Here is a 23619-nt window from a genome sequence, read left to right as displayed (position 1 = left end):
GTGCATGCATAGCAGTTGTCTTTTCTACGTGTTCACTTGTAAACCAGCGTGTGTTCATTATATTCACGTAGCTGCTAGTGTGCATAACACGCCTGCGTTTGTACATTGTATGTGCCTTCGTACGTCTGCCTGTATATTATTTGACACTAATTGAGGTTCCTGTTGAGCGTGGGCATACAGGGGCGTGTGTGTGTGTGTGTGTGTGTGTGTGTGTGTGTGTGTTTGTGTGTTTGTGAGTCTGGCAGGCAGCATTGTTCACAGCAGTGGTGAAGGACACATCTCCATGGCCTGTGTACCTTTCCCCTCCGCCTGCCACTATAAATAGCTTCCAATGTTTTGTGCAGTGTGTGTGTGTGTGTGTGTGTGTGTGTGTGTGTTTGCCACCTTTGCTTTCAGAGAAATGCTGTTTACCAGACTGTTGATTAAGAGAAGGTGAAGGAGACACACATAAATAAAACAAAGGGAAAAATATAAGAGAGAACATTTGGAGCGCAGAGAGAGGAAGAGGAAGACGAAGAGGAAGAGGAAGAGGGGGTGGACTAAAATAAAAGGGCGACCAAACACGAATAATAACTTTTGAAAGACTACCACCACCAACAAAACGTTGCAATGCGATTACAGCTGCAACTGTAAATCAATTAGTTTATGAATTTTGAATCGTTTAAGTAATTTTCCAAGCAAAAATGCTGAACATTTGATGGTTCCAGGTTCACAAATGTCTTTTCTTGGTCTAGTAAATTGAATATTTTGTGGGTTTTGGCCTGTTTGTCGGAGATTTAATGATGTCACCTTTCTGCTAAGGGTGCTAACAGCGTTAGCGGTGCTAACAACGGCAACAGAGCTAACGGTGCTAACAGTGCTAACGATGGCACCAGAGCTAACAGTGCTAACAACATTAGCAGTGCTAACAATGGCACCAGAGCTAACAGTGCTAACAACATTAACAGTGCTAACAATGGCACCAGAGCTAACAGTGCTAACAACATTAACAGTGCTAACAATAGCACCAGAGCTAACAGTGCTAACAACATTAACAGTGCTAACAATGGCACCAGATCTAACAGTGCTAACAGTGTCAACAAACCAGTGCTAACAACATTAACAATGGCACCAGAGCTAACAGTGCTAACAACATTAACAGTGCTAACAATGGCACCAGAGCTTACAGTGCTAACAACATTAACAGAGCTACCAGTGCTAACAACATTAACAGTGTTAACAATGGCACCAGAGCTAACAGTGCTAACAACATTAACAGAGCTACCAGTGCTAACAACATTAACAGTGTTAACAATGGCACCAGAGCTAACAGTGCTAACAACATTAACAGAGCTAACAGTGCTAACAACATTAACAGTGCTAACAATGGCACCAGAGCTTACAGTGCTAACAACATGAACAGTGCTTACAGTGTTATTTTTGTTCCCAAAGAGTGTTCCACCTGGTGTCGCCCTGCTGTGCTGTGATTGGCTGGTACGTTTGACTTAACTGTTCGGCTCATTTTGCTCACTGGAGAAGTTTGCGTCTAGCGTTTTCTGCCAGAAAACGTTTATTGTAACCCTAACCATGATCTTTGTCTAACCTTTTACCACGTTTGTTGCCTTAACCTGTGCACAGGAGGGCTGGTTGGGGAGAAAAACAACGCGTGTTTACCTGAGGGGGAACTGGAGGGTGGGCACTATGCTTTCCTGGAGAGCACCATCAGTGGTAACCCCTGGCCTGGTTATGTAAACAAAGCACAAAGTTGGATTACAACACACACACACAAAGAGGAAACGACTTCATTCTGTTCAGGTTGACATTACTCCGCTACGTCTTCAGCAAATAGTTGTTGGCTGCTATATTGATACTCTTAATATAATTTAGAGAATCGTTAACATAAATAAAACTGTAGGTGTAGTAGTGAAATTATACATTGTTTTTTGTGTGGATTTGTACTGTCATCGTTTTTAGCTCCAAGCTTGCAACAGTGACATTTCTGAGCAATATGTCCAAAATATTCTATCCCAATGTCGATTATCACATATCTCAATAACGATATAGCGTGCTTTCCGGTAATTCAATTAATAGTCTATATGAAATAACCTCATACAGCCTATTGCTGTATGCTTTAATTTAACTACTATGCGCTATGACCATACGCAATATTCTTATCAAATCAGATTTAATGAGAAATTTGAGGCAGTGTGTGCTTGTTATCAGCAAATTAGACGAAATTATGTTATCACGATATATGATTTAATATCACGTTCTATTGAGAGAAGATTCTATTCTGAGACTTCACAAACTCCTTGCATCATGCAAAGTGTGTCTCCACTTGTGCTGGGAGCAGACAACCTGTCCCGTCCCATCCCGTCCCGTCCCGTCCCCCGTCCCCAAGCACCTCATCCAGACCAGGGAGCTCCACGTTTGGGCGCTCACGGTTCCCCAACCCACCTCAGATCCATCGAGTCTCCTGAACCACCAGATGTTCCTCATGTCACACCAAACTGTGTAATGTACTGTCATCCATTAATTGCACTTTCCGCATCAAGTGCACCACCTAGTGGTCTGATGGTATAGTGTTTGTATTGAAGCTGCCAACATGTTTTTTTTGTTTTGTTTTTTACATAACCTCCACATTAACCCTGCATGCTGCTGCGTAATCCCGCTCCACATACAAACGGTCTAATCTCGGTATTTCAACGAGGATTAAGAGAGTTAAATACATTTTAAAAGTACCATGCTTGTGTACAATTTTCAAAAAAGGTACTTAAGTTACGTTTTACTTCTACTCCACTACATTTTGGAGGGAAATATTTGACCTCTTCCTGCACTACATACATATATATATTTGCCAGCTGTGGTTATTGGCGTCAGATTATATATCAATCATACGACATACATACAGTGCATTAAAGGTGCATTTCAGATGCCTTTTGAGTGACATTCCCTCCAAACCTAGATTACTATTTGAGGCCTAAAGAGGTCAAAGGCTGCAAATATTTCACAACAAAAGCCAAAGTTAATAAATAGTCCTAAACGTGAATACATATTTGTGTAGCAGAGCTTTGGATTTTGTCCTTCCTACCCCATTATCATCTCTCGTGGCCCACTGGAGGGGCTCAACTACCAAACTCTCCACGAACTAATTAGACGACAGTTAAACAATCCGTATGCATTGATGCAATTATTTCAATATGTCACATATGTATAATTACACATTAGTCACAGGGGGCATTTTTCTGTAGGAGTTTTACTTTTAATGGTTTAAGAACATTTCGCTGATAATTCTGTACTTCTACTTTTTTTGAATACGGACTTTTTCTATACAGTTGTGTTTTGGTACTTTTTAAATACGAAAAAAAAAGAAGAAAAAAGGAACTGAATATTTCTTCCACGGCTGATCTCACCAAAGAAAAGTGACAAACAAACAAAAAAAGAAACGCATTGTGGATCGATGTTAAAGCCTGTTATTCATTGAAAACATTTATTACATTTTTATGATGCAAACAGCAAGTCCCACCCTTATTGGGACAGCTCGTCATGAGGGAATGAAAGAGACACAAAAGGGGGACGGGGACAGAAAAAAAAAAAAGAAAAAAAAAAGTGAGTATTACGCTGAATCTTTATCGTTTCTGTTAAAAAAAAACAAAAAAACATGACAATCAAGCTCTCCTCCCAAATTTTGGCATCTTTTTTTGTTCCCCCCTCCTGTTCTCTCTGGAATAATGATCATTAAAAAAAAAAAATCAAAAGAACAAGGCATGCATAATAGTTTCTGGTAATGCACATAGATCAAAGGATACCATAACTATAAATACAGAATCCATGTACGGTGTTAATGTACACTTCATATATATATTATGTATATATATATATACGGTCCCTTTGTTGGAGGTGTTCCAGGCCTGTCTGCTCCCACTGTGGGACTGTGTCCTCCGTTATCTACACCTGGTCACTAGATTCAACCCGTACAAAGGTCTGAGCCGGAGAAAAGATCCGCCAGTGGACTTCTGACATCGACGATTACTGGATGTTACGACCCGCGTGTGTCAACGCCTCCCTTCATCTCTCGCCGCATGTTATTATCATGCTATTGACCCCCAAGTTTCTTTTACTTAAATAGTTTTTTCTTTGCATCGACTGACCAATGTGCTATCTACAGGATTTCTTCAAACGTCGCCCGGCTTACAGCCCGTATTATCTTTAATTAAAACGATTCTCCCACCTGCTATACTACCACCCCATGCTTCTCTTTTTAAAAAAAGGAGGGGGGGGGGGGGCACACAGCCGACTAGGATCCATTCAATGCTACTGTGCCCACAAGATAGAAGTCTGGAACAAAAGTAGTTCAACCTTTTCTTTTTTTTTTCCTTTTTTTTTTTTAAGTAACCTAAAGAAATTAATCTTGTTTCTGATACGCTAAGATAAATGCACTGGTCCATTTCAATAACTGGGTGAAACAGCCACACGACTATAGTGAGGGCTGCAGCCACACCGTTAACTTACCCAAATTATGTAAAAAAAACAAACAAAAAGAAAGAAAGAAAGAAAGAAAGAAAGAAAAAAGGACAAACCAAAACGTGTTGATTAAATACTATGTTGAATGAATGTCTTTACTGTTAAAAAAGTGTACTGCAATGTATACAACTATGTTGCTCTCTCTCATTGCTCAAAATGAGTTGACAAAGGGAGGGGCGGGGGCGGGAGGGGCATAAACCAATAGATTCATGTACAGATTTACAGTTATAATTCATCTATCATCACACTCAACAGATGGCAGGGAGAGAGAGAGAGAGAGAGAGAGAGAGAGAGAGAGAGAGAGAGAGAGAGAGAGAGAGAGAAAGACAGAGACAGAGAGAGAAAGAGAGAGAGAGGGCAGCAAACGACAGACACAATATAGAAAAGATTCATCCGTTTGAATTTGAACACCTTTTGCTGTGGAACCAATGCTATGTTACTCTCTTAGAAAAAAGACAGAGATGGAAACGAGAGAGAGAGTGTGAGTGTGAGTGTGTGTGTGTGTGTGTGTGTGTGTGTGTGTCTGTGCGTACGTGTGTGTGTGTGTGTGTGTGAGTACAGGTATGAATTCTGTAAGTGCGGAACCAAATGTTCGACCAATAAAAGTCTATTGGGATCAGGTTGTACTGGTTTCTCTGACGGTGGAGGCAGACTTGTTTTTAACCAAACATGGGGCTGAGTATGATGGTACTGGTGGCAACGGTGGGCGTCTTGAGTGGCTGGGTTTAGTGCCCCCCCTCCCCCACCCCCGATCGATGGTGGTGGTGGTGGCATCGGCGTGCTGTGGGGGCGTGGCTGCTGCTTTAGTCGATGTACTGGGAGAGCCAGCGGAAGCCCTCGCCGTAGCCCTGCCTCTTCAACACGCTGCACATGAACACCTCCAGTGGTCTTGTGTTCAGCTCCTTCATGGCAATAGTGCCCTACGAGGAAAAAAAACAAAACAAAGAAGAAGAAAAATAAACACTAAATCCACTTAATGAGCAAACGTTGCTTTAAAACCAACTACTGAAACAAACACAAGCTGTATTCATCAAACCAAACAGACATCGAGTCCTATGACGAGGTGAGAGTTGATATTTGAAGATCTAAATTTATCTTTTAAATATGTTTAACTCGTTTGACTTGGCGAAGAAAGAAACTCCTGCGAGACTAAACTTAACTTCAAACCTAAACTGGATTTGTTAAGCTGACGAATGAACCTGCCAGCAGCATTTTCACTTCACCACGACCGCAGGGACCGGATTCTGCTTCGACACCGTGAAGCGAATAACTTTTTAAAAAGGTGTTTTTAGGGAAACAGTAGTCCACCGCTGGATCTTCATAAAGACCTTCTTCCTCTGGTCAACCACTGACAGAGATGCTTCTGGAAGGTTTTCGTGCCGTCTGCTCACCTTTCCTGTCGTCTGTCCGTACAATCCAAAGAGTTCCCTCAGCTTCTCCTCGCTGATGGCCTCTGGTCTGTCGATCTTGTTGCCCAGGATCAGGATAGGCACGTTTCCGATGGTCTCATCTGTCATTAACGCCTGATAGGAAACACAGAGTATTACTATGAGGCTTTCAGATTTAAGTGACAAAAACTACCCTCAGATTCCACTTTGTTACACATCATCAAACTGTGTTTTGTTGAAGTTCATGAGCAGAGGTTTGCATCTCCTCTGCACACATCCTACCTACAGTAAGTCTGGTTTTAAAAGAGGACATGTTGAATCCGTTTGAAATACTAGTTACTAGTCGTAGACATATCTATACGATATCTATACTTATTGCCCGTTTCATAATACCGCCATTGACTACCTGCTGACTCCTCACTCCCCACTCTTGGCCTCTCACTAGTGATCACACAGACGAGTCCACAGCCGTTGCTCTGCGTCCTCAGAGACAGTGGTGTGTTTCAGACGGCCATCAGCTGCCAGCCAAAAGAACTATTATGACTATTCTGAGTTCTGAGGACTTCACTGGCTTCCTGAATGGTTTAAGGGATCTGCTGCTACCCTATGAACCATCCCGACCCCCTCAGGTGAGTCAGAACTAAACATGGAGAAGCAGCGTTCAGTTCTTCTGCTCCACACATCTGGAACAAAGACCCAGAAAGCTGCAGGTCTGCAGAGACCCTCAGCTCCTTTAGATCCAGACTGAAGACTTCTCTGTTTGCTACCTTTGATTGAACCACATTCAAGATATTAATCAATTTCTGCATTTTACTTCTTAAACTGCACTGCAACTATTACTCTGTTTTTAGCTTTTTAATGTTTCAATGACTGTTTTTAATGTTTCAATGAATGTTCTTAATGTTTCAATGAATGTTCTTAATGTTTCAATGACTGTTTTTAATGTTTCAATGAATGTTTTTAATGTTTCAATGAATGTTCTTAATGTTTCAATGAATGTTCTCAATTGTTTTTAAATCTCCTTTTCTTTTGCATTACGTTTTGATGCTTTTAATGGTTTTATGTGAAGCACTTTGAATTACCTTGTTGTTGAAATGTGCTCTACAAATAAACCTGCCTTGCCTATGACTATTAGTATTTTGGAAAGATCGTATGACGAGTCTTAAACAACAATACTGAGCCGATGGCCTGCCTACGTCGGCACTTGTGTTTAAGTTTGAATCACTTCTTTGTAATAAATTCATTTGACGGGCAGCATTTGTCCACAGATAACATTTGTTGACTGTAAATTCTGATACCAACTGACTAACCACTACCCCCACTTCGCTAGTGCGGTAAACAACAGCAGTTGAGACGGTGACACCCCCCCCCCCCCCTCGCAGGGACCCGGTGCTTACATCAAGCTCTGTTTTTGATTCGGCCAATCTGATGAGGTCTGCACAATCCACAAGGAAGACGATACCGTTGATGGCCGGGAGGTAGTTTTTCCACACTCTGCGGGCTGCGTGAAGCGACACAGAAACAAAAAATACGTGAGTTTGCATTCACTGACATCACACTGATGTATCTGATCGGACTTATGGCAGCGAGAGAATATCCTTCACCCGCTGCACAAATCATTCGTTTCTTTAGAACGGCCACACTGACGGTGTTCAACATCAGCAGACGCAACAACAACAGCAGACGTACCTTGTGCGTGGCCTCCCAGGTCGAAGGTGGTGAAAGTCATGCCAGCAATCGTCAGCTCCTCCGAGGCTGGAGGAGGAAAGAAACGACGTCAACAAATCTGGAAAGTCGGGTGAACTCAAAAGTCACCGACAGACAACAGTCATGTGAAATTATACAGAAATCTAAGGAAACATTCTGTGGTTATAGTTACAGCTCACACCAACAGCTTAAAAATAGTAATCAACCACTTTTTTGGCTTTCAACACATAACTGAATGAGCGTGTGTGTGTGTGTGTGTGTGTGTGTGTGTGTGTGTGTGTGTGTGTGAGAGAACCACCGACTCACTTGGATGTAAAGTTGGCACATGCTGTCCCAATCTGTCGTCTTTGAGCATGTGCAGTAGCGTTGTTTTGCCAGCATTGTCCAGGCCAAGAAATACTAACTTGCCAGATTTCTTGTACAGTCCTGAAACAAAGCCAGATATGGTTTCAGACGGCCGTCATTATATATCATATACAAAACGCTCAGTCTCACGAGCGATGAGTCAGGCGACTAAAGACTCGTCATGCTAGGACTTGTTCTCAGGCACGCGCTGGATATTCAACCATACATAGCGGCTGTGCTCCACCTGTTGATTTTGCCAATCTCTATTTGACTTAAACGTAATAAAGGAAACGTAAGCCACCCTTGCTCAAGTGAAGCTCTTGCTCTCAGACAGAGGCGCCGACTAACCGAATATGAAAGTGAAAACGTGCAAATAAGAGTCGTTCCTCTGCGGGGCTTTGTGTTTGTAAACCACTTGTGCGAGTCAGCGTAGTGACTCCCACTCCTGACTCAGTCGGGTCTACTAGACGACGTCGTCGTTACTCACGGCAACACTACGCTACCCGTCCGACCGGGAGAACGGGACCGGCTGCATCGCAGAGGACGCCCGAGACACAGAAACTCGAGGACAGGAGCAGCTGGTATTATCCGACAGACTTCAGATGAACACGTACCGTCACATTTTTAAAAAGAGAGGCATTTGCTTTGTGTGTCTTTTCATGTCCACATAGCGGGAGGGTTTGTATTTTCATATTGTCATATTGTAATTACCAGTTATCGCCTCAACAGAAACAGGTCTCTCTCTCTCTCTCTCTCTCTCTCTCTCCAATTAAAACACGCAAAACTAGTTTGCCGTATGTGTTCAGACAAAGTCATCTGTCAACAGTTCAAGGCATTTTTTAAGAACGCACTAACAAGTGAATTTCACACTTTTCCAGAATGAATTGGCCCAGCGTGTCAGCCCGATGCTAAAGCTAATGGTGCGCTGAGTTATGCACACCGAGAGCAGAGATGTGAAGTATGTTTTTTTTGTTTTTTTTCAGATTGCATAACGCACTCGACAGGATCGGCAGGAGGAAGAGCGATCGCAAAAACGGGTCGCTGAAATGAAAGCAGCAGCGTCACTTGAGCTGATTGACGGTTAAGACACGCCTCTCCACTAGGGCTGCTAGTTTACCATCACGTTCATGTTTGAGTCGTGTGCGTTAGAGTGATTATTTTCTGGATTAATCATTTGCTCTATAAAATATCAAAAGATTGTGGGGAAAATGTCCACGGGACGTCTTTAAACGTCAGTCCAAGGACATTCAGTTTAACACGATATGAAAACAGAGAAAAGTGTTAAATCTCCATCATCAAGAGGCGGAAAACTAAATTTATTTTTAGATTAAAAAAGAAATACACATGGTAATTAAAACGAGAGCATTATTTTCAATAACTAGTCATGATACATCATAAGTAGAGACGTGTGTTATTTACACTGCTAGCTCGCTAACGCTCCCCATCATGCTATTGGTTTGATTATATGTTGAGCACAACGTAAACACAGTGGTAGAGAAACTCTGCTTCTACCACATTTCTAGAAACAAAGCCCACTATGAACCAACGCCGCCACATTTCACTAAACACATCAGAACTGTTTGTAGACACTAAGTTAGTCTCTGCTCACACTGAGTCCTCTCATATTACACAACATGTCTAACAGCAGCTTAGTGGTTCACACTACGGCAACGCCATTTTAATAACAAAGCAGTCAAAACTGTTTGCAGTAAGTTTCTCATTCATATATATAGATATAGATCTATATCTATATAGATATATATCTATATATCTATATCTAGATATAGATCTATATCTAGATATAGATATATATCTATATCTATATATTTCTATTAGAGATAGAGAAATATATATAGAGAGAGAGACAGACAGACATAGAGAGATAGAGACAGAGAGATAGATAGAGAGAGAGAGACAGAGAGAGAGACAGACAAACAGAGAGATAGAGACATAGAGAGATAGAGAGAGAAGAGAGAGACAGACAGACAGAGAGATAGAGACATAGAGAGAGACAGACAGACATAGAGAGATAGAGACATAGAGAGAGACAGACAGACATAGAGAGATAGAGAGATAGAGAGAGAGACACAGAGAGAGAGAGAGAGAGAGAGAGAGACAGAGAGAGAGAGAGAGAGATAGATAGAGATAGAGAGACAGACAGACATCGAGACAGACAGAGAGATAGACAGACAGACATAGAGAGATAGAGACATAGAGAGATAGAGAGAGAGAGACAGAGAAAGAGAGATAGAGAGACAGACAGACATAGAGACAAAAATAGAGAGAGACAGAGAGATATATAGAGATATATAGATACAGAGAGAAAGACAGATATATAGATAGAGACAGATAGATAGATAGATAGATAGATAGATAGATACTTTATTAATCCCACAAGGGGAAGGTTTTAGTTAGTGTGTCCGATCACCAGTACTTACCTAACATCTGTAGTACGCTATTGACCCCATTAACAAACCAATCTAATAGGAATGCCATATCCGGAGCTCTTAAATCCTGAAAAACAACAACAAATGGGGGAAAAAAAGGCAGATGTAAGAAGACATGAATGCACACAGAAGGAGAAGGGCTGTAGAATCCACCATTATCGAACAGCAAGTGAGCAAAAACTAAGCAAAACGGTGCGATTACATCCTAACATACAAGTCGTCTAATCTGTGTGTCTTTTCGCATTACTTTCCCACGAATAATTCACCAGAATCTAAAGGCGTATTTGTACGAAGGTCGTCACTGATGTTATCCAGAGCCTCCGTTACTACCCATGAACACAATGCTGTACGGTAAGACTCAATAAACGAGCGTCAGCATTAAGAAACGAGCGTCAGCATTAAGAAATACGTGTCAGCAATAAAGTGACGTGGAAGGAAAACTTTGTCGGGGATTTGGAAAGTAGCATCAAGACAGAATCCTTCAACCCCAGCATGGACAGCAAACTGAAGTGCAAAGAGTTGTCATAACAGCTGAAGTGGCGCAAACGTACAATCTATGTTGTGATCTTCATTTAAAACAAAACGGCAGGCTGTTTATGTTTCTATTTCTGACTGTAAGGAACGGTGGAAGTTCAAACTTACTGTGTTTGATTTAACATCTTCAGAAGAGGGTAAATGTGAAGTGTGAATTGGAAAATTCCTCACATTTGCGGTAAGATTACATTGTATCTGACTGATGAAGATACCGTCTTACTGCTGAAACTGCTACTATCAGAAGAGGAGATAGACAGTAAGATCAATAGGAACCGATAAGAACCCTTCGCCACGAACCTCGTAAAAGTGACAGAACTCAGTGACACGAATATGCAGTCTGTCCTATCAGAGCGATATCGGCAGCTCAGAACAATGACTCTCTACAGCTGGTGATTAGCTTAATGCAGTGAGAGTCTCTGGACAGCAGGACAGCAGATTCAGAGCACTGATCACATGCCATCTGACAGCTCCTCAAAAGGGGTTGCAACACTAATGATTTGAGCAACACAAACCCACCTGCAAGGGCCTTGGAAATGAAGCCTAGCCTTAGCCTTTTCCCGATAAGCTAGCCAGATTGTATTTCAATCCAAACTGAATGAATCTGGGATAAAACCTGCTGTAACTGAGGTCAACTGCTCCGTGACAGACTACACACAACAAGCAAAACTCTTGTTTTGTTCATTTGTCATTCTAGTTCACACACACAAGCTCATTATTCTTCTCTTTTGTGAGGTGTTCTCTCTCACTCACTCACTCACTCACTCACTCACTCACTCACACACTCACACACACACACACACACACACACACACACACACACACACACACACACACCGTTCTCCAACTTAATCTCTCTTCCTCTCCTTTTCTGTGTGACAGTTACAGAGGTTTGACAGCGAGGTAAGCCGGTGCCGATCTCTCGCACCCAGTTACGTAACAGGCAAACAACTCCAGGGCTAAAGTATAAGGTAGCCAAAGGTGAAGACCACGCAAACACAGCTGAACCACACGTCAGCTGCTGCTGCTCCCTTTCAGTTCCATATGGTCCCATGCCGGCTACGACGCTGTGGGCTGGCTTTAAGAGACCGATGCTGCCACGTGTGGCGAGATGCAGCTGTGAAGGTGAAACAGTTTGACAGAAACTGACAACAACCACCGTCAAATATGGCCACGTATATAAGACATGCAAGTTTTAATGAAAGAGGTCGCCTGAAGGCAGCAGCAGCAGCCTTGACTTGTTTCAAGGGATCTGGGGTCGTTTTTGTCAGGGTTTTATATAGTGACAAAACAAGCACCATCAACCACATTTGAGTGAAGGTAATCGAGCAATTTCTGGTTGAGACGTTCAGCTCTATTGAACAGGCACAGGAGGAATTTGGCGATAAAACGCTCCCTGAACGTTTCATCAACAACACATCTGCTACAAATTAAATCCACCCGGAGAGGAATGTTTTCGACTGAAGAGGAATATAAATTACTCAAAATCCGCCAACGTATTAACAGTTTACCTTAATTATTATTATCCACCTCAATTGTTCAATGTCTTCTTCCTTCGAACAACAGGAAACGTTTCCTCACACCCCGATAATAACAGATAATTGAAAACACGCTACTTATGTAAACATAAGCGACATTTTAGAAGACCATCACTTCAACAGACGGTACATTATTTTAATCAATTCCTATCTAACGTCACTCTTAAGATTTCAGCCAGGTGTTTGGACTCAAAGATATATGCAATGCGACCATTTTGAATCCATAAAACAGTGAAAGACACCAACGTTAATGTGGTTTTGGGCAGTCAAACCAGTACAGCTATCACAACCACTGTCAACGTAGCAGCGAAGCTAGCTAACGTTACATTTATCGTTAAACACATGTGTATGTGTGTACACACACCCAAAAACACACACACTCATATGTCAGTGTTACAACATGTCATGTCAAAGTAAGACACATGCGTTGAGTTTAACTTTATAAAGGCTGGGTGAGGCCGACTAATAGGCTGGCTAGCAGGAAGCCACTAGCTAACTACGTGTCATATAGCAGGCGACGTTGCATCACGGCTACGTTAGCTAACCAGTTAGCCGTTAGCTGACAGTAATACTTATTATTAGTACCAACACCGGATACTTATAACAGTTGGAATGTTTCCCCTTTAAATAATACATATGACTGTTGAAATACGTAAAAACAGCGGGTCAACTTTACTCAGCTCTTCGATGTATAAGCGAGTTTAGCCAACTTGGTGTTAGCAATGCTGATGTAGCATCGTTAGCATTGATAACGTAGCATCGTTAGCATTGCCGGGATAATTTGCTAGCAAGAGATGCCGAACGCTCACATTAAGTGATTTTAATTTAATTAATAATTATTTTATTGAAACACTTACCCGTTTCTAGGTGTAGAATAATTTACCGAGAGCGTTCAGTCTTTGATAATCATGTAAATCTGGTCTCCCGGTCCAAAAAAAAAAGAGAAATGCCTGGTCTTCCTCTCCTTTTTTCGTGTTTTGTTACTGAGCCACGACACTGCAATGGAGGTCCAGCAACTCCCCAAAAAACTCTGACCAGCCGCTTCCTGTTTGTGTTTCACAATCATATTTCCGGCAGGGAACTGAAGTAAATCTCAGTGTTCCGGTTTTTTTTTTTTTACAATTAACACACACTTATTTCACTGGATTTTTTTTCATACAATATTGTATTAATGTAACAGAGACTGGTTTGAATAACGAAACGATTTCTCCCAGCTTGTTAGGCGATAGTATTTGATATTTAGACAGATAGATCATTATTTTATTATTCCCGCAAGGGGACATTTTTTCGCAATTATGGTACAAGTAAATAAAATAAAATAGTTAAAATATTAAATATCAAATGTAAATATCAAATACACAATATATACAATAACAATAACAGAGTAAAAATATGATATATAAAATGCACAATATATACAAGTAAATATAATCAAAAGAAATTAACTAACTAAACAATAGTGCAAAGATTTAACCAAACAAAAAATAATAACAGAATAACAGTGTTATCGTTTTGTGATTGTACAGATTGTACAGTCTTATTGCAGTGAATTAGACTGTAAAGTAATTTAGAGGAATTAAAATGATCTGTTTAGGCACTCAAATGTTACTTCACCCATTGGTGGAAATTACTCTAGAAATCGTTTGAATCATGTATGACCAAATGCTTAAAAAAGGGTGATTGTACAAACAAGAACAAATATGTTTACCCTCTGCTCTCTCTCCTCTTGTTTCCAGTCGACTTGAAAACCAAGAGCACAGGCGGAAATGCCACGTGTCCATACTGCGCATGCCCGACGAGTTTTACGTTGATCCTGGGTGATCCCAACTTCCGGTGAAAGAGGAGAAGTGTCTCACACGGTTACTCCGACTAGGCCTATCGGTGCTCACCTGTTGGTAGTTGAACGGGGTTTTTCGGTGATAACCATGGCCCTGTGATTAACAATTAGTCAGCTAATTAACTTTTTAAAGAAATAAGGAGACGCCACCATATACGCCGCTTTGAGTCACATCGTCACGAGCCACAGGTTTGAACGTTATAGCTAGTTAGCTAGCTTAAAGACGCAGCTAGCTATTAGCCAACCAAAGCACCTCTAAATTAGGTCCTGGTGTCTATTTTCAAGATGTCAACTGCGGGGTTTAACTCTCAGAATGGGACAGGGACAGGACAGTCTTATTCGAATGGTAAGTAACATTAAAAATGCAGATAAAAGTGAGTTTATGGCAAAGTAGCTAACAAGAGCTATCACGAGCTAACTACTAGCAGCACTACTTGAATCTTGTCTTGAGGCTATTTGCTAACTGGGTAGCTAACGTAACTGCTCCTTGCTGTAACTTAAGGTAACGTCAGCCAGCTGTCACGCATAGTTTACGGTTAACCTCGACCTGGCTTACCTTACGCAAGCTAAGGTAGGCTAACCATACCTGCCATGCTAGTGTTAGTTATGGTTTGTCAAGTTAAGAACAACAGGTCGACAAACTGAGTGGTCAACAGGCATCATAACTTTATGTGACGGATGTTGGGCTGCTCTCTCTCTCTCTGTCTGTCTGTCCTGTCAAGCTGCTCAGTTAGTTTGGATTTTTCCTCTCGCAATAAAACACCAAACTTGTCTCTTTAAGGTTGTTTTTCCTGTACAGTTACACTGCTAGTGAATGATCCCATCTACGGCTTGATTTGTTCCCTCACTGTTGTGCAGTACAGATGTGTAGCCGGCTGGATAGCTTGTGCGATTTTTTTGTTATTCCACGTTTTACTGTACATGTGGCAGATTGGTGATGATCCAGATTTGTTGCTGCAGAGCTTTTCTCCACACTCATCCAGTTGCCTACTTCAGTTTGAGTTTACTCTCATATTTCTCTCTGGTTTCCATGTGATGGGAGCGCTCGTCTACTGTGCAGATGAAGCAATAGCAGCTTGAGTTTCTAATGCTGCAGGTGGTTTTTCTAATTGTTTATTACTCCCTCTCAATTGTATTCTTCTCTTCTCCTTTGAATCAGATGGGTGAATTAAGCATGCTATCCAGCTCTGATCTCTATATTTTCCACAGCTGGTGTGTATACAGTAATATCATAGTATGGCCGTAAGCTTCATGCGGTATGCTCGTAGTTGAGGATGTTTTCTCTTTATGTATTTCTTGCATATTCTGATCATAAACCCACTAATGGGGCTATTTTTCGAATTAACTTCCTTAATGTTTTACCTTTTTTAGTGCGTTGATTTGTGATTGACAAAGAGTTCTGATTCCATATCAGGGTTTTTTCTGAATCAACAGGAGCTGTGACTGACTGGGAATTTTAGTTCTTACATTTTCCCGTTTTCTCAGAAGTGACAAAGCTTTGAGGTGGATCATGCGTCTTCAGTTATCTTTGCTCATTGAGAAGAGCTGTTTTCTAATCCCTTCTCACCGTGACACTCGCTTAGCTCTGCTTCCAGTTAACTTGAGCAGTGCTAAGTGGATAGTATTGAATCTGATTGCATAACGGCGTCGATTTAAGGCGCTAACGGCTACGAACTGGTGCTGCAATTTAAGCATTTGAGATGGTTTGTGCTGTTAAGTTCTTACATCTTCTTTCAAAAAGAGTGGATCCTGTTTTAATATGGCATGACACCACGGTTCACGGTATTTAACATTCAGGAAGTTGAGAAACAAATACCGCGTTTTGGTTTTGGTATGGGCACACTTTACATTCAAAGCATTCTTAACTGTGCTCAAGTGTCTGTGGTGGTTTACGCTACTGTGTTCTGTCGAGTAAGGTCAGAGCTTAGAGCCCAACACTCACTGAGGAGAGATCACGGTAAAGAGATTAGACCCTCGGCTGTCGGTTCAATTGGTCATTTGGTGGATGCGAGTGGTCTTCACTTGGTGTGTCGTCACTACCGGTGCAGTGCCATCTGCCTTTCATTTGCCTTTGTGAACCGTGTTTCAGATTAAAACCCGAAGGACTAGCTTGGGTTTAAGACACTTGAATCACAAACGAAAGCCTCTTTTCAGACATGGAATCTGTTTTCTCTTTGTCTGTCCGGGAAGCTAGCAGCTTGACTTTTGAGCTTTTTAAATGCGAGGCAACAAAACGCAAGCGTCCCATAATGGCTCTGGTCAATGGTGGAAAGACCATGATTTATGTAATCTGGCACACAAGAGGGAGGCCAACGGGCCCACATTGGCAGCATTGTAAATATGAGACTCATCCTCTTCAGAGTCCGCCATGTTGCCCTGCCATCTTTCTACAGGAGCACAGAATGGACAAACTTAACGCTGGCTCTAGATAGGGGCCTTTCACGTTTTCGCCTCAGCTACTGTAGTTTGGCACATGTGAGAAGTTTCAGTTTCAGTGTATGAAATTCCTCCAGTGTGGTTTTGATGCCTTGTGTCGTCTTGGTATGCAATAGCTGAATGAACGTAGGCCTGTTGTTTTTGAATAGATTTTCTAACGAGCCTGTATTCTTCTGTTCTCCAGGTCCGTCACAGAATCCAGTTGCCCCGCAGCAGCTGCCAGGGGTTGGCTACGGCATGACTCACCAACCGACGTACAATCCAATGCAGGCCAAAGCTGCCCCACCACCTGGCTCACCTGGACTCTACCCTTCTGGGCCATACCAACCTGTCACCCCAGTCTGTTCCTACCAGCCCGGCCCGCCACTCACTTCCTACCCATCTCCTTCAGGCCATTCGCTGTTGACGAGGCCTCTAATGGGAGGTCCTCCGTCCCATACCCCTCCTCAGTCTGCCAGCCCCGGTCCTAGGCCGCCCCCTGCACAGGCCACACCGCCTCCTCCGGCTGTGTCTTCTACCAGCTACTACACAAACCCCCAGCAGCCGCAGCCCATGGCTCCAGCATGGCAGTACAACACAGCGCCCCCACCGATGGGGCCGCCCACTTCCATCGGCACACCTCCCCGCGGCCCGGTGGCGAGTCATGTGAACCCAGCTGCAAGCTCGACACCGCCGCCGCCGCCAATGTCATCAACGGCTTACAGCCCTGCACCACCACCACCACCACTGTCATCAACGGCTTACAGCCCTGCACCACCACCACCACCACTGTCATCAGCAGCTTACAGCCCTGCACCACCACCACCACCACTGTCATCAACAGCTTACAGCCCTGCACCACCACCACCCCATGTGTCCCATAGTGGCCCAGGGATGCCCCACACCCCTCTGCACGGATATACCCAGCCAGGTAGGAACACAACGGCTCTACTACAGTCTGTAACTGTACCATACACACAATACAATGTCCAAATTAGGAACTATAAGACTAGGAACTATAAAACTACACAGAGAAGTTGGGAGCAAATGAGACTCCAATGATGCAGACACTCCTTGGGTCATATTAATAAAAAGATTACTCATTCCCCCCCCCCCCCGCTAACACCCTTTCTGTGGCACTATTACGGCGTCTTTGTCTTCTTTCACTGACACGTGCTGCAGATATTCATATCAAGAATGCTGGTATGTTGGCGCTGGACCTTGTCCTCTGTTCATACTTTGAACATGTTGGCTGGCTGCTGCCTCTGACTCCCTCCCAGGCAAATTACTCTGAATTTGTACAAAGTTCAAATCAGATCTTTATTGTTTCATGTGTGACTCTTATGTAGCAGCATGACGTGGCTTTTTAAGACGAATCAAAAAAAATAAATTATATCAGTTTCTGGTGCATGTGTTGTGCAATATTTGCTTTCTTCTGCACACAAGTGTATCTTTTGATAGATTCAGGAAGTCATTTGATTTGTTTTTGTGACACTTTAAGGGTTCCCCCCCCCCCCCCCCCACACAGAGTCTCGAGCACATTTTTTTTTTTTTATGCCAACTCTTAACATCGTCTGTGGAGGAAGTGGTGTTGAGTGACGTGATCACGAAGGCGGTTGTGTAATCCGTGGCCACAGTGCCCCGATGATTTGTTACAAACATTTTGCAAATGAACCTTGACTTCTTAATAAGCGATCTTTTGTGCCGTGCTTCTGCAGAGAAGCTAGAGGTCTCATGATCGCCTCAGTCTCTCCGTTTAGCTCTCAGTCTTATGGTCACAGTTCTGTTCACATTCGCTCCCCCAACAAGAAGAGTCTGCTCGATTTTAGTGACCTTTCCCCACAGCAGCAGCATCAGGGCGTATATACCTCCCCGGTACAATGGTGACAGTGAAAGAAAGCCTCAGCCAACTGGAGCAATTTGTTTCTTTTTGTACCTCTTTGTGGAGATGTGTGCTCTGCTTTCTTGCTTTTAAAAAAAACGTCACACATTTCAACCGCCAGCCCCAAAATAATCTGGAACAGTTTTGGCTCTATTGAGCTGCTGAAAGCGCCATCGGCTCCAGTATCAACAGTCAGAGTATTTTTGTCAGTAAAGTGTCACACTGCGGATATGAAAATGGCCATGCATAATGTGAGTAAAGAGGATTATCCTGCAGCTTCCTCTCAGTCTGATCTCTAATCTAATTAAGTCTTTACACTCTTGATGGCCTTTGTCCCTGAAATGATAGTCTTCCCTGTAGATAAGTAATCATCAGTCATTATAATTGGCTCCTAACTTTTTCTATCACTGCTGTAAAAAAAGAAGTATCCACCAGCTGACCAGCTGTGTCCTGAGTAACCGGTGCGTCCTCTATAGATGATGGGCTTGTACCTTCCTTTTCACCAGGTACTGCACCCCCGCCAATGACTCCCATGGCTCCCCACGCATACCAACCGAACAGGGCTCCCTATGGCCCCCCACCTACCGGCCCACCGCCAACCATGAAGCCAGCACCGCCTCCCATTGGACCCCCGATGGCCAATGCCACACCTCCACCCCCCATGGCGGATGGTGAGCTCTTTTTAGGGCATATTTGTGCTTTCTCCTCGGGTATGACGACCTGCAAAGACGTGAACACATCCACATGTATTCCTACTTTACTTTACTTGGTCTCAAAGGTGCCGACGGCCCGGTTGTGAACTCGGCAAGTCGAGACTCAACTGTGCAGAACAAAAAGAAAACAAACAAACAAACGAATGAGGAAATGGAGCTGATTTCCCTCGAGATAACATGACGAGTCACTTAACGTTACGATCTCAAACAATCTCTTGTTTTGTTTCTCTTTGGCGCCACCTAGAGTGAGAAGCGCTAATTGCAGGTGTGGACGTCTTTGGACGTCTCTTCCAAGAGATCGGCGCTTGTGATTTTTCTCAGCAACGTCCCCAACAGACACATAGTCTCAATCCCCGTTATGTTCCCTCATTCTGCAATAGACAGTGACTAAACAGACGTCTCAAATCTGAATCTGCCGTCTGTAACTGTGTGTCCCTTTTTTTTTTCCATTGTATTACTCTGATTACCTTCCGTTGTTTCCCCTCCTTCCTCCACATGCCAGCTCAGTGTGGGGGTGCCGTTAACAGCACTCTGCCCCCCACTGAGCACGACTGCCAGGAGGGTGATATTGAATGTCCAGGTGTGGCCAAATGTTTCAGTAGCTATTAGTGTCCGTCCTGTCCTCTCTGTGTCCTTCAATGTATCTAGGGATGCACCGATTCCTTTTTTTTTTTTTTTTTATTTGAAACTCTGCAAAATCAGCTCCGATGGCGCATCAGTCTGTTCAGAGAGCTACGCATTAAGATGAGCTCATGTAGCTGGGTGTTGGTGCGGCTTTAGCGCAGCATTCTCTTAGTGTCGGTGCATCCCTGGTAACATGTTCCCTGTCCGTAGTTTGCTTGCCTCTAGCCGTCATCCATTCCCACCTCCTGGTTAATTAAAAGCATCTTAGAAGCACCGACGTTATTCATCGCTTCCCATCGTCGGCATTCACCTTGTTGTTGTTGTTGTTGTTGTTGTTGTTTTTGGCTCCGGCGCTCCTTTTGTGTCCGTCTTATGTGAATCTCTTCGGTCATATCTTCTTATTCCATATCCGTCGCCTGGGGTTAGCAGCCTGGGAGAGTTGTCACTAAAATTGTTCTCATCACATCTGTGTTTGTTTTTAAACAGGGACTGTGGCTGGCAATGGCCCACAAGCACCAAACAGCTATAATCACGTTGACAACAAAATGGGTAAGGCCGCTTTCTGCCACATGTTAGGTTCTTGTCACACTGTACCTTCTGGCTTTTAGAGGGTTTCATAGCTGCTACACACAAATGGGCCTCAAACTGAACTCCTTTCTGTCCCCCCCCCCCCACACACACACACACACACAGCCGGCCCACATCAACCCGGACCACCTGGTCGGCATCTGGGCCACTACCCCTCCCTCCCTCCGGGGTACCAGAACACCTCGGCTCCGGCTATGCACCCTGCGATCCAGGCGGCCACGCAGCCTTACACTCAAGCACCTCAGCCATACCAGCAGGTGAGTCACAGCCGACTGACTGCTGTCGGAGCATTTCACCGTGCGTTTGCTCATTCTCGATGGTTGTGGAATCATAACCCTTCTGTCTGTCCACGCTTGTTCTTCTCCCGTCTCTCAGCCACCTGGTGGCCCGGGGCCGGCCCAGCTGAGCCCGTCCCTGGCAGCCATGAGCCTCCAGTCCAGCACCCCGGAGGCCCTGAGGGTGGTCAACCTGCTGCAGGAGAGGAACCTGCTGCCACCGATCCCCATCCCCGCCCCGACGCCCTGCCTCCAGCAGGACCTGCAGAAGATCAACTGCAACCCAGAGTAAGCCTCGGACGGCGGTTGACGACGCGCGCTGAAATACCGCGAGCAAGTACCATGAACTTGTGTTTGTTTCCGTCTCTTCAGGGTTTTTCGTAGCACGCTGACCAGCATCCCTCAGACTCAGTCGCTGCTCAATAAAGCCAAGATGCCGCTGGGCCTGCTGCTGCACCCCTTCAAAGACCTCTCGGTAACACCTCACTTCAATGTAAATGCATATTTTCGTAAGACCTTTACTGGGTAAACACTGAGAATCTTCTTCGCACTTTTCTTCAGAATAGCATTTGACTAAACGTGCCTCTAAGCAAAGCTCTGTCTGAATGAATCCTTGTTTGTTCCTGTGTCGATTGAGGACACGGACGCTCCAGAACTCTTCCCCCCGGAGGCACTTCTCACACTGTTCTTCTTTTGTGTTCTCTGGATTTCCTTGCAGCAGCTTCCTGTGGTGACATCCAGCACCATCGTCAGGTGTCGCTCGTGCAGAACCTACATCAACCCCTTCGTCTCTTTCCTGGACCAGAGGAGGTGGAAGTGCAACCTGTGCTATCGGGTCAATGACGGTAAGAAGAAAAAAAAAAGGGGGGGGGGGGGGGGTTTGGAGAGATCGCCTCAAAGAGCCAAAAGAATACTAGAGCCTACCTGCAGTACGATGACGGGAAAGACTATCACTTTTCAGAGAAGCATTATGAAGCGACAGTGTCTGTCAACAAAGTAAAAAAGGACGCCGTTGAAGAACTACGACCTCACTAGATGCTGTGTCTCTGTGTGCAGTTCCAGAGGAGTTCATGTACAACCCGGTCAGCAGGTCGTACGGAGAGCCGCATAAAAGACCCGAGGTCCAGAACGCCACCATCGAGTTCATCGCTCCCTCAGAATACATGGTAGGTCATGTTGGTCTCACAATCTACATCGGACGACTACTCGCTAAGTAACGTGTGCAAATTGTACCCAAATCGTGTGTGTGTGTGATGGTGATGGTGGGTCTTCACTGACCTGCATGTGTCCGTCCTGATTCACCCAGCTGAGGCCCCCCCAGCCTGCAGTTTACCTCTTCATTCTGGACGTGTCCCACAATGCGGTGGAGACGGGCTACCTGAGCGTGTTCTGCCAGTCGCTGCTGGACAACATCAATGCGTACGTGTATATAATTATTATTATTATTATTATTATTATTATTATTGTTATTAGAGACGTCGGTGAAGACGGCATAGCGGGGGGGGTTTATTTATAAAGCGTGCGTCTGTGTCCCAGGCTTCCCGGAGACTCTCGGACAAAGGTGGGCTTCGTCACCTTCGACAGCACCATCCACTTCTACAACCTCCAGGAGGGACTCTCTCAGCCTCAGATGCTCATCGTGTCCGACATCGAAGGTGAGAAACCACGCGCTCGTTACTGCCAAGTTACTCGTGAATATATGAACAAATGTTAGAGATATGCGAGAGAAATCGAGATTACTTTCAGGTTTTCGGAGCTTTTTAATCATCGATGTCCGTTTTTAACTGCACCACATATATTGGATCCTCTTAGCTGCACTTTTAAAAATGAGTGTCATCACTAGCATGACATCCGTGTGACTGTATCATACATGTTTGAATCATAACTTTTGTGCTCCTCAGATATCTTTTTACCAACACCAGACAGCCTTCTAGTAAACCTCAACGAATGCAAAGAAGTAAGAACATTTACCTCGATTACAAGAAAGAGATGACGTTCGATCAACATCGCGTGTCTCAAAAGTGAACCTCCCTCCCTGTGTTTGTCTTCCCAGCTTGTGCAGGATCTGCTGAAGAGCCTGCCAACGCTATTCGAGAAGACCATGGAGACTCAGTCTGCCCTGGGTTCGGCTCTGCAAGCAGCCTACAAGCTGCTGTTGCCCACCGGAGGGCGCATGTCTGTCTTTCAGACCCAGCTGCCTAACCTCGGCGTCGGGGCGCTCCAGTCCAGAGAAGACCCCAACCAACGGGCCAACGCCAAGGTGAGAGTTGTGTTGTCGGGACGTCCTACAGACGGATTACAGAGCAGTATTGAGACGCTTGTAAACGTCCGATGTCACGGGAGAGTATTCATGAAGCAGAACTACCGATTTCGAGCTCATGGTCCCACCTGGTGTGTGTTTTCCCCTTCAGGACGTCCAGCACTTATCCCCAGCGACCGACTTCTACAAGAAGCTGGCTCTGGACTGCTCCGGCCAGCAGGTGGCGGTTGACCTGTTCCTGCTCAGCTCCCAGTACTGCGACCTGGCATCGCTCGGTAAGGACGGGAAGGGAAGGAAGGAGTTTAGTTTCTGTTTTATAAACGCGGGGAAATGCATTTCAGTTCTTCTCCCTCTTGCGCTCCTCGTCTCTCTTCCAGGCTGCATATCCAGATACTCGGCAGGCAGCGTCTACTACTACCCCTCCTACCACCACCAGCATAACCCCGCTCAGGTGGAGTGCTTCCAGAAGGATCTGAAGAGATACTTTACCAGGAAGATCGGCTTCGAGGCCGTCATGAGGATACGCTGCACCAAAGGTCCGTTTTAGGAACCAGAGCTGCAGCTTG

At 44.2% G+C, this 23619-nt stretch overlaps 2 protein-coding genes across 4 annotated transcripts in view; one reads left to right on the top strand and one right to left on the bottom strand.

Moving 5' to 3' along the window:
* Nucleotides 1–3436: 3436 nt before the first annotated feature.
* sar1b (secretion associated, Ras related GTPase 1B) lies at nt 3437–13491 on the bottom strand. Of its 2 annotated transcripts, none has more exons than XM_068731768.1 (7): nt 13317–13491; nt 10382–10457; nt 7905–8024; nt 7581–7646; nt 7289–7392; nt 5895–6026; nt 3437–5423 (listed from the first exon to the last, which is right to left on the bottom strand). In XM_068731768.1, the coding sequence occupies exons 2-7, from the start codon at nt 10437–10439 to the stop codon at nt 5307–5309; spliced, it is 597 nt and encodes a 198-aa protein (XP_068587869.1). In that variant the 5' UTR covers nt 10440–10457; nt 13317–13491; the 3' UTR covers nt 3437–5306. The 2 variants fall into 2 exon arrangements, with proteins under 2 accessions (XP_068587869.1, XP_068587870.1); XM_068731769.1 differs by lacking the exon at nt 13317–13491 and adding an exon at nt 11441–11781.
* Nucleotides 13492–14221: 730 nt separating this feature from the next.
* The window catches only part of sec24a (SEC24 homolog A, COPII coat complex component), a 14231-nt gene continuing 4833 nt past the window's right edge, over nt 14222–23619 (top strand). Inside the window, exons 1-16 of one of the 2 annotated variants that reach the window (XM_068731763.1) lie at nt 14222–14642; nt 16917–17642; nt 19100–19264; nt 19809–19886; nt 20417–20479; nt 20624–20775; nt 20894–21081; nt 21166–21268; nt 21512–21638; nt 21850–21959; nt 22100–22212; nt 22330–22448; nt 22695–22750; nt 22847–23053; nt 23205–23328; nt 23431–23589. In XM_068731763.1, coding sequence (XP_068587864.1) covers nt 14582–14642; nt 16917–17642; nt 19100–19264; nt 19809–19886; nt 20417–20479; nt 20624–20775; nt 20894–21081; nt 21166–21268; nt 21512–21638; nt 21850–21959; nt 22100–22212; nt 22330–22448; nt 22695–22750; nt 22847–23053; nt 23205–23328; nt 23431–23589 — 2551 coding nt within the window. In that variant the 5' untranslated portion in view covers nt 14222–14581. The remainder of the gene's footprint in view (nt 14643–16916; nt 17643–19099; nt 19265–19808; nt 19887–20416; nt 20480–20623; nt 20776–20893; nt 21082–21165; nt 21269–21511; nt 21639–21849; nt 21960–22099; nt 22213–22329; nt 22449–22694; nt 22751–22846; nt 23054–23204; nt 23329–23430; nt 23590–23619) is intronic. The other variant, XM_068731765.1, reaches the window with a different exon arrangement.

This window comes from Cebidichthys violaceus, unplaced genomic scaffold (genome assembly GCF_023349555.1).
Source record: "Cebidichthys violaceus isolate CVI_PGR_0920_01 unplaced genomic scaffold, fCebVio1.0.p SCAF_53, whole genome shotgun sequence".
NCBI lineage: Eukaryota > Metazoa > Chordata > Actinopteri > Perciformes > Stichaeidae > Cebidichthys > Cebidichthys violaceus.
Note: the sequence above shows the minus strand (reverse complement) of the source record. Positions and strands in the feature narration are given on the sequence as shown.

Excerpts from the sequence above, each read along its gene's own strand:
- sar1b (XM_068731768.1), bottom strand. The coding sequence starts at position 10,439 with ATGGCATTCCTATTAGATTGGTTTGTTAATGGGGTCAATAGCGTACTA. Across the intron at positions 6,027-7,288 it reads AATCAAAAACAGAGCTTGAT|GCGTTAATGACAGATGAGAC; the intron begins GTAAGCACCGGG and ends GTTTCCTATCAG. Across the intron at positions 5,424-5,894 it reads ACGGACAGACGACAGGAAAG|GGCACTATTGCCATGAAGGA; the intron begins GTGAGCAGACGG and ends TTTTCCTCGTAG.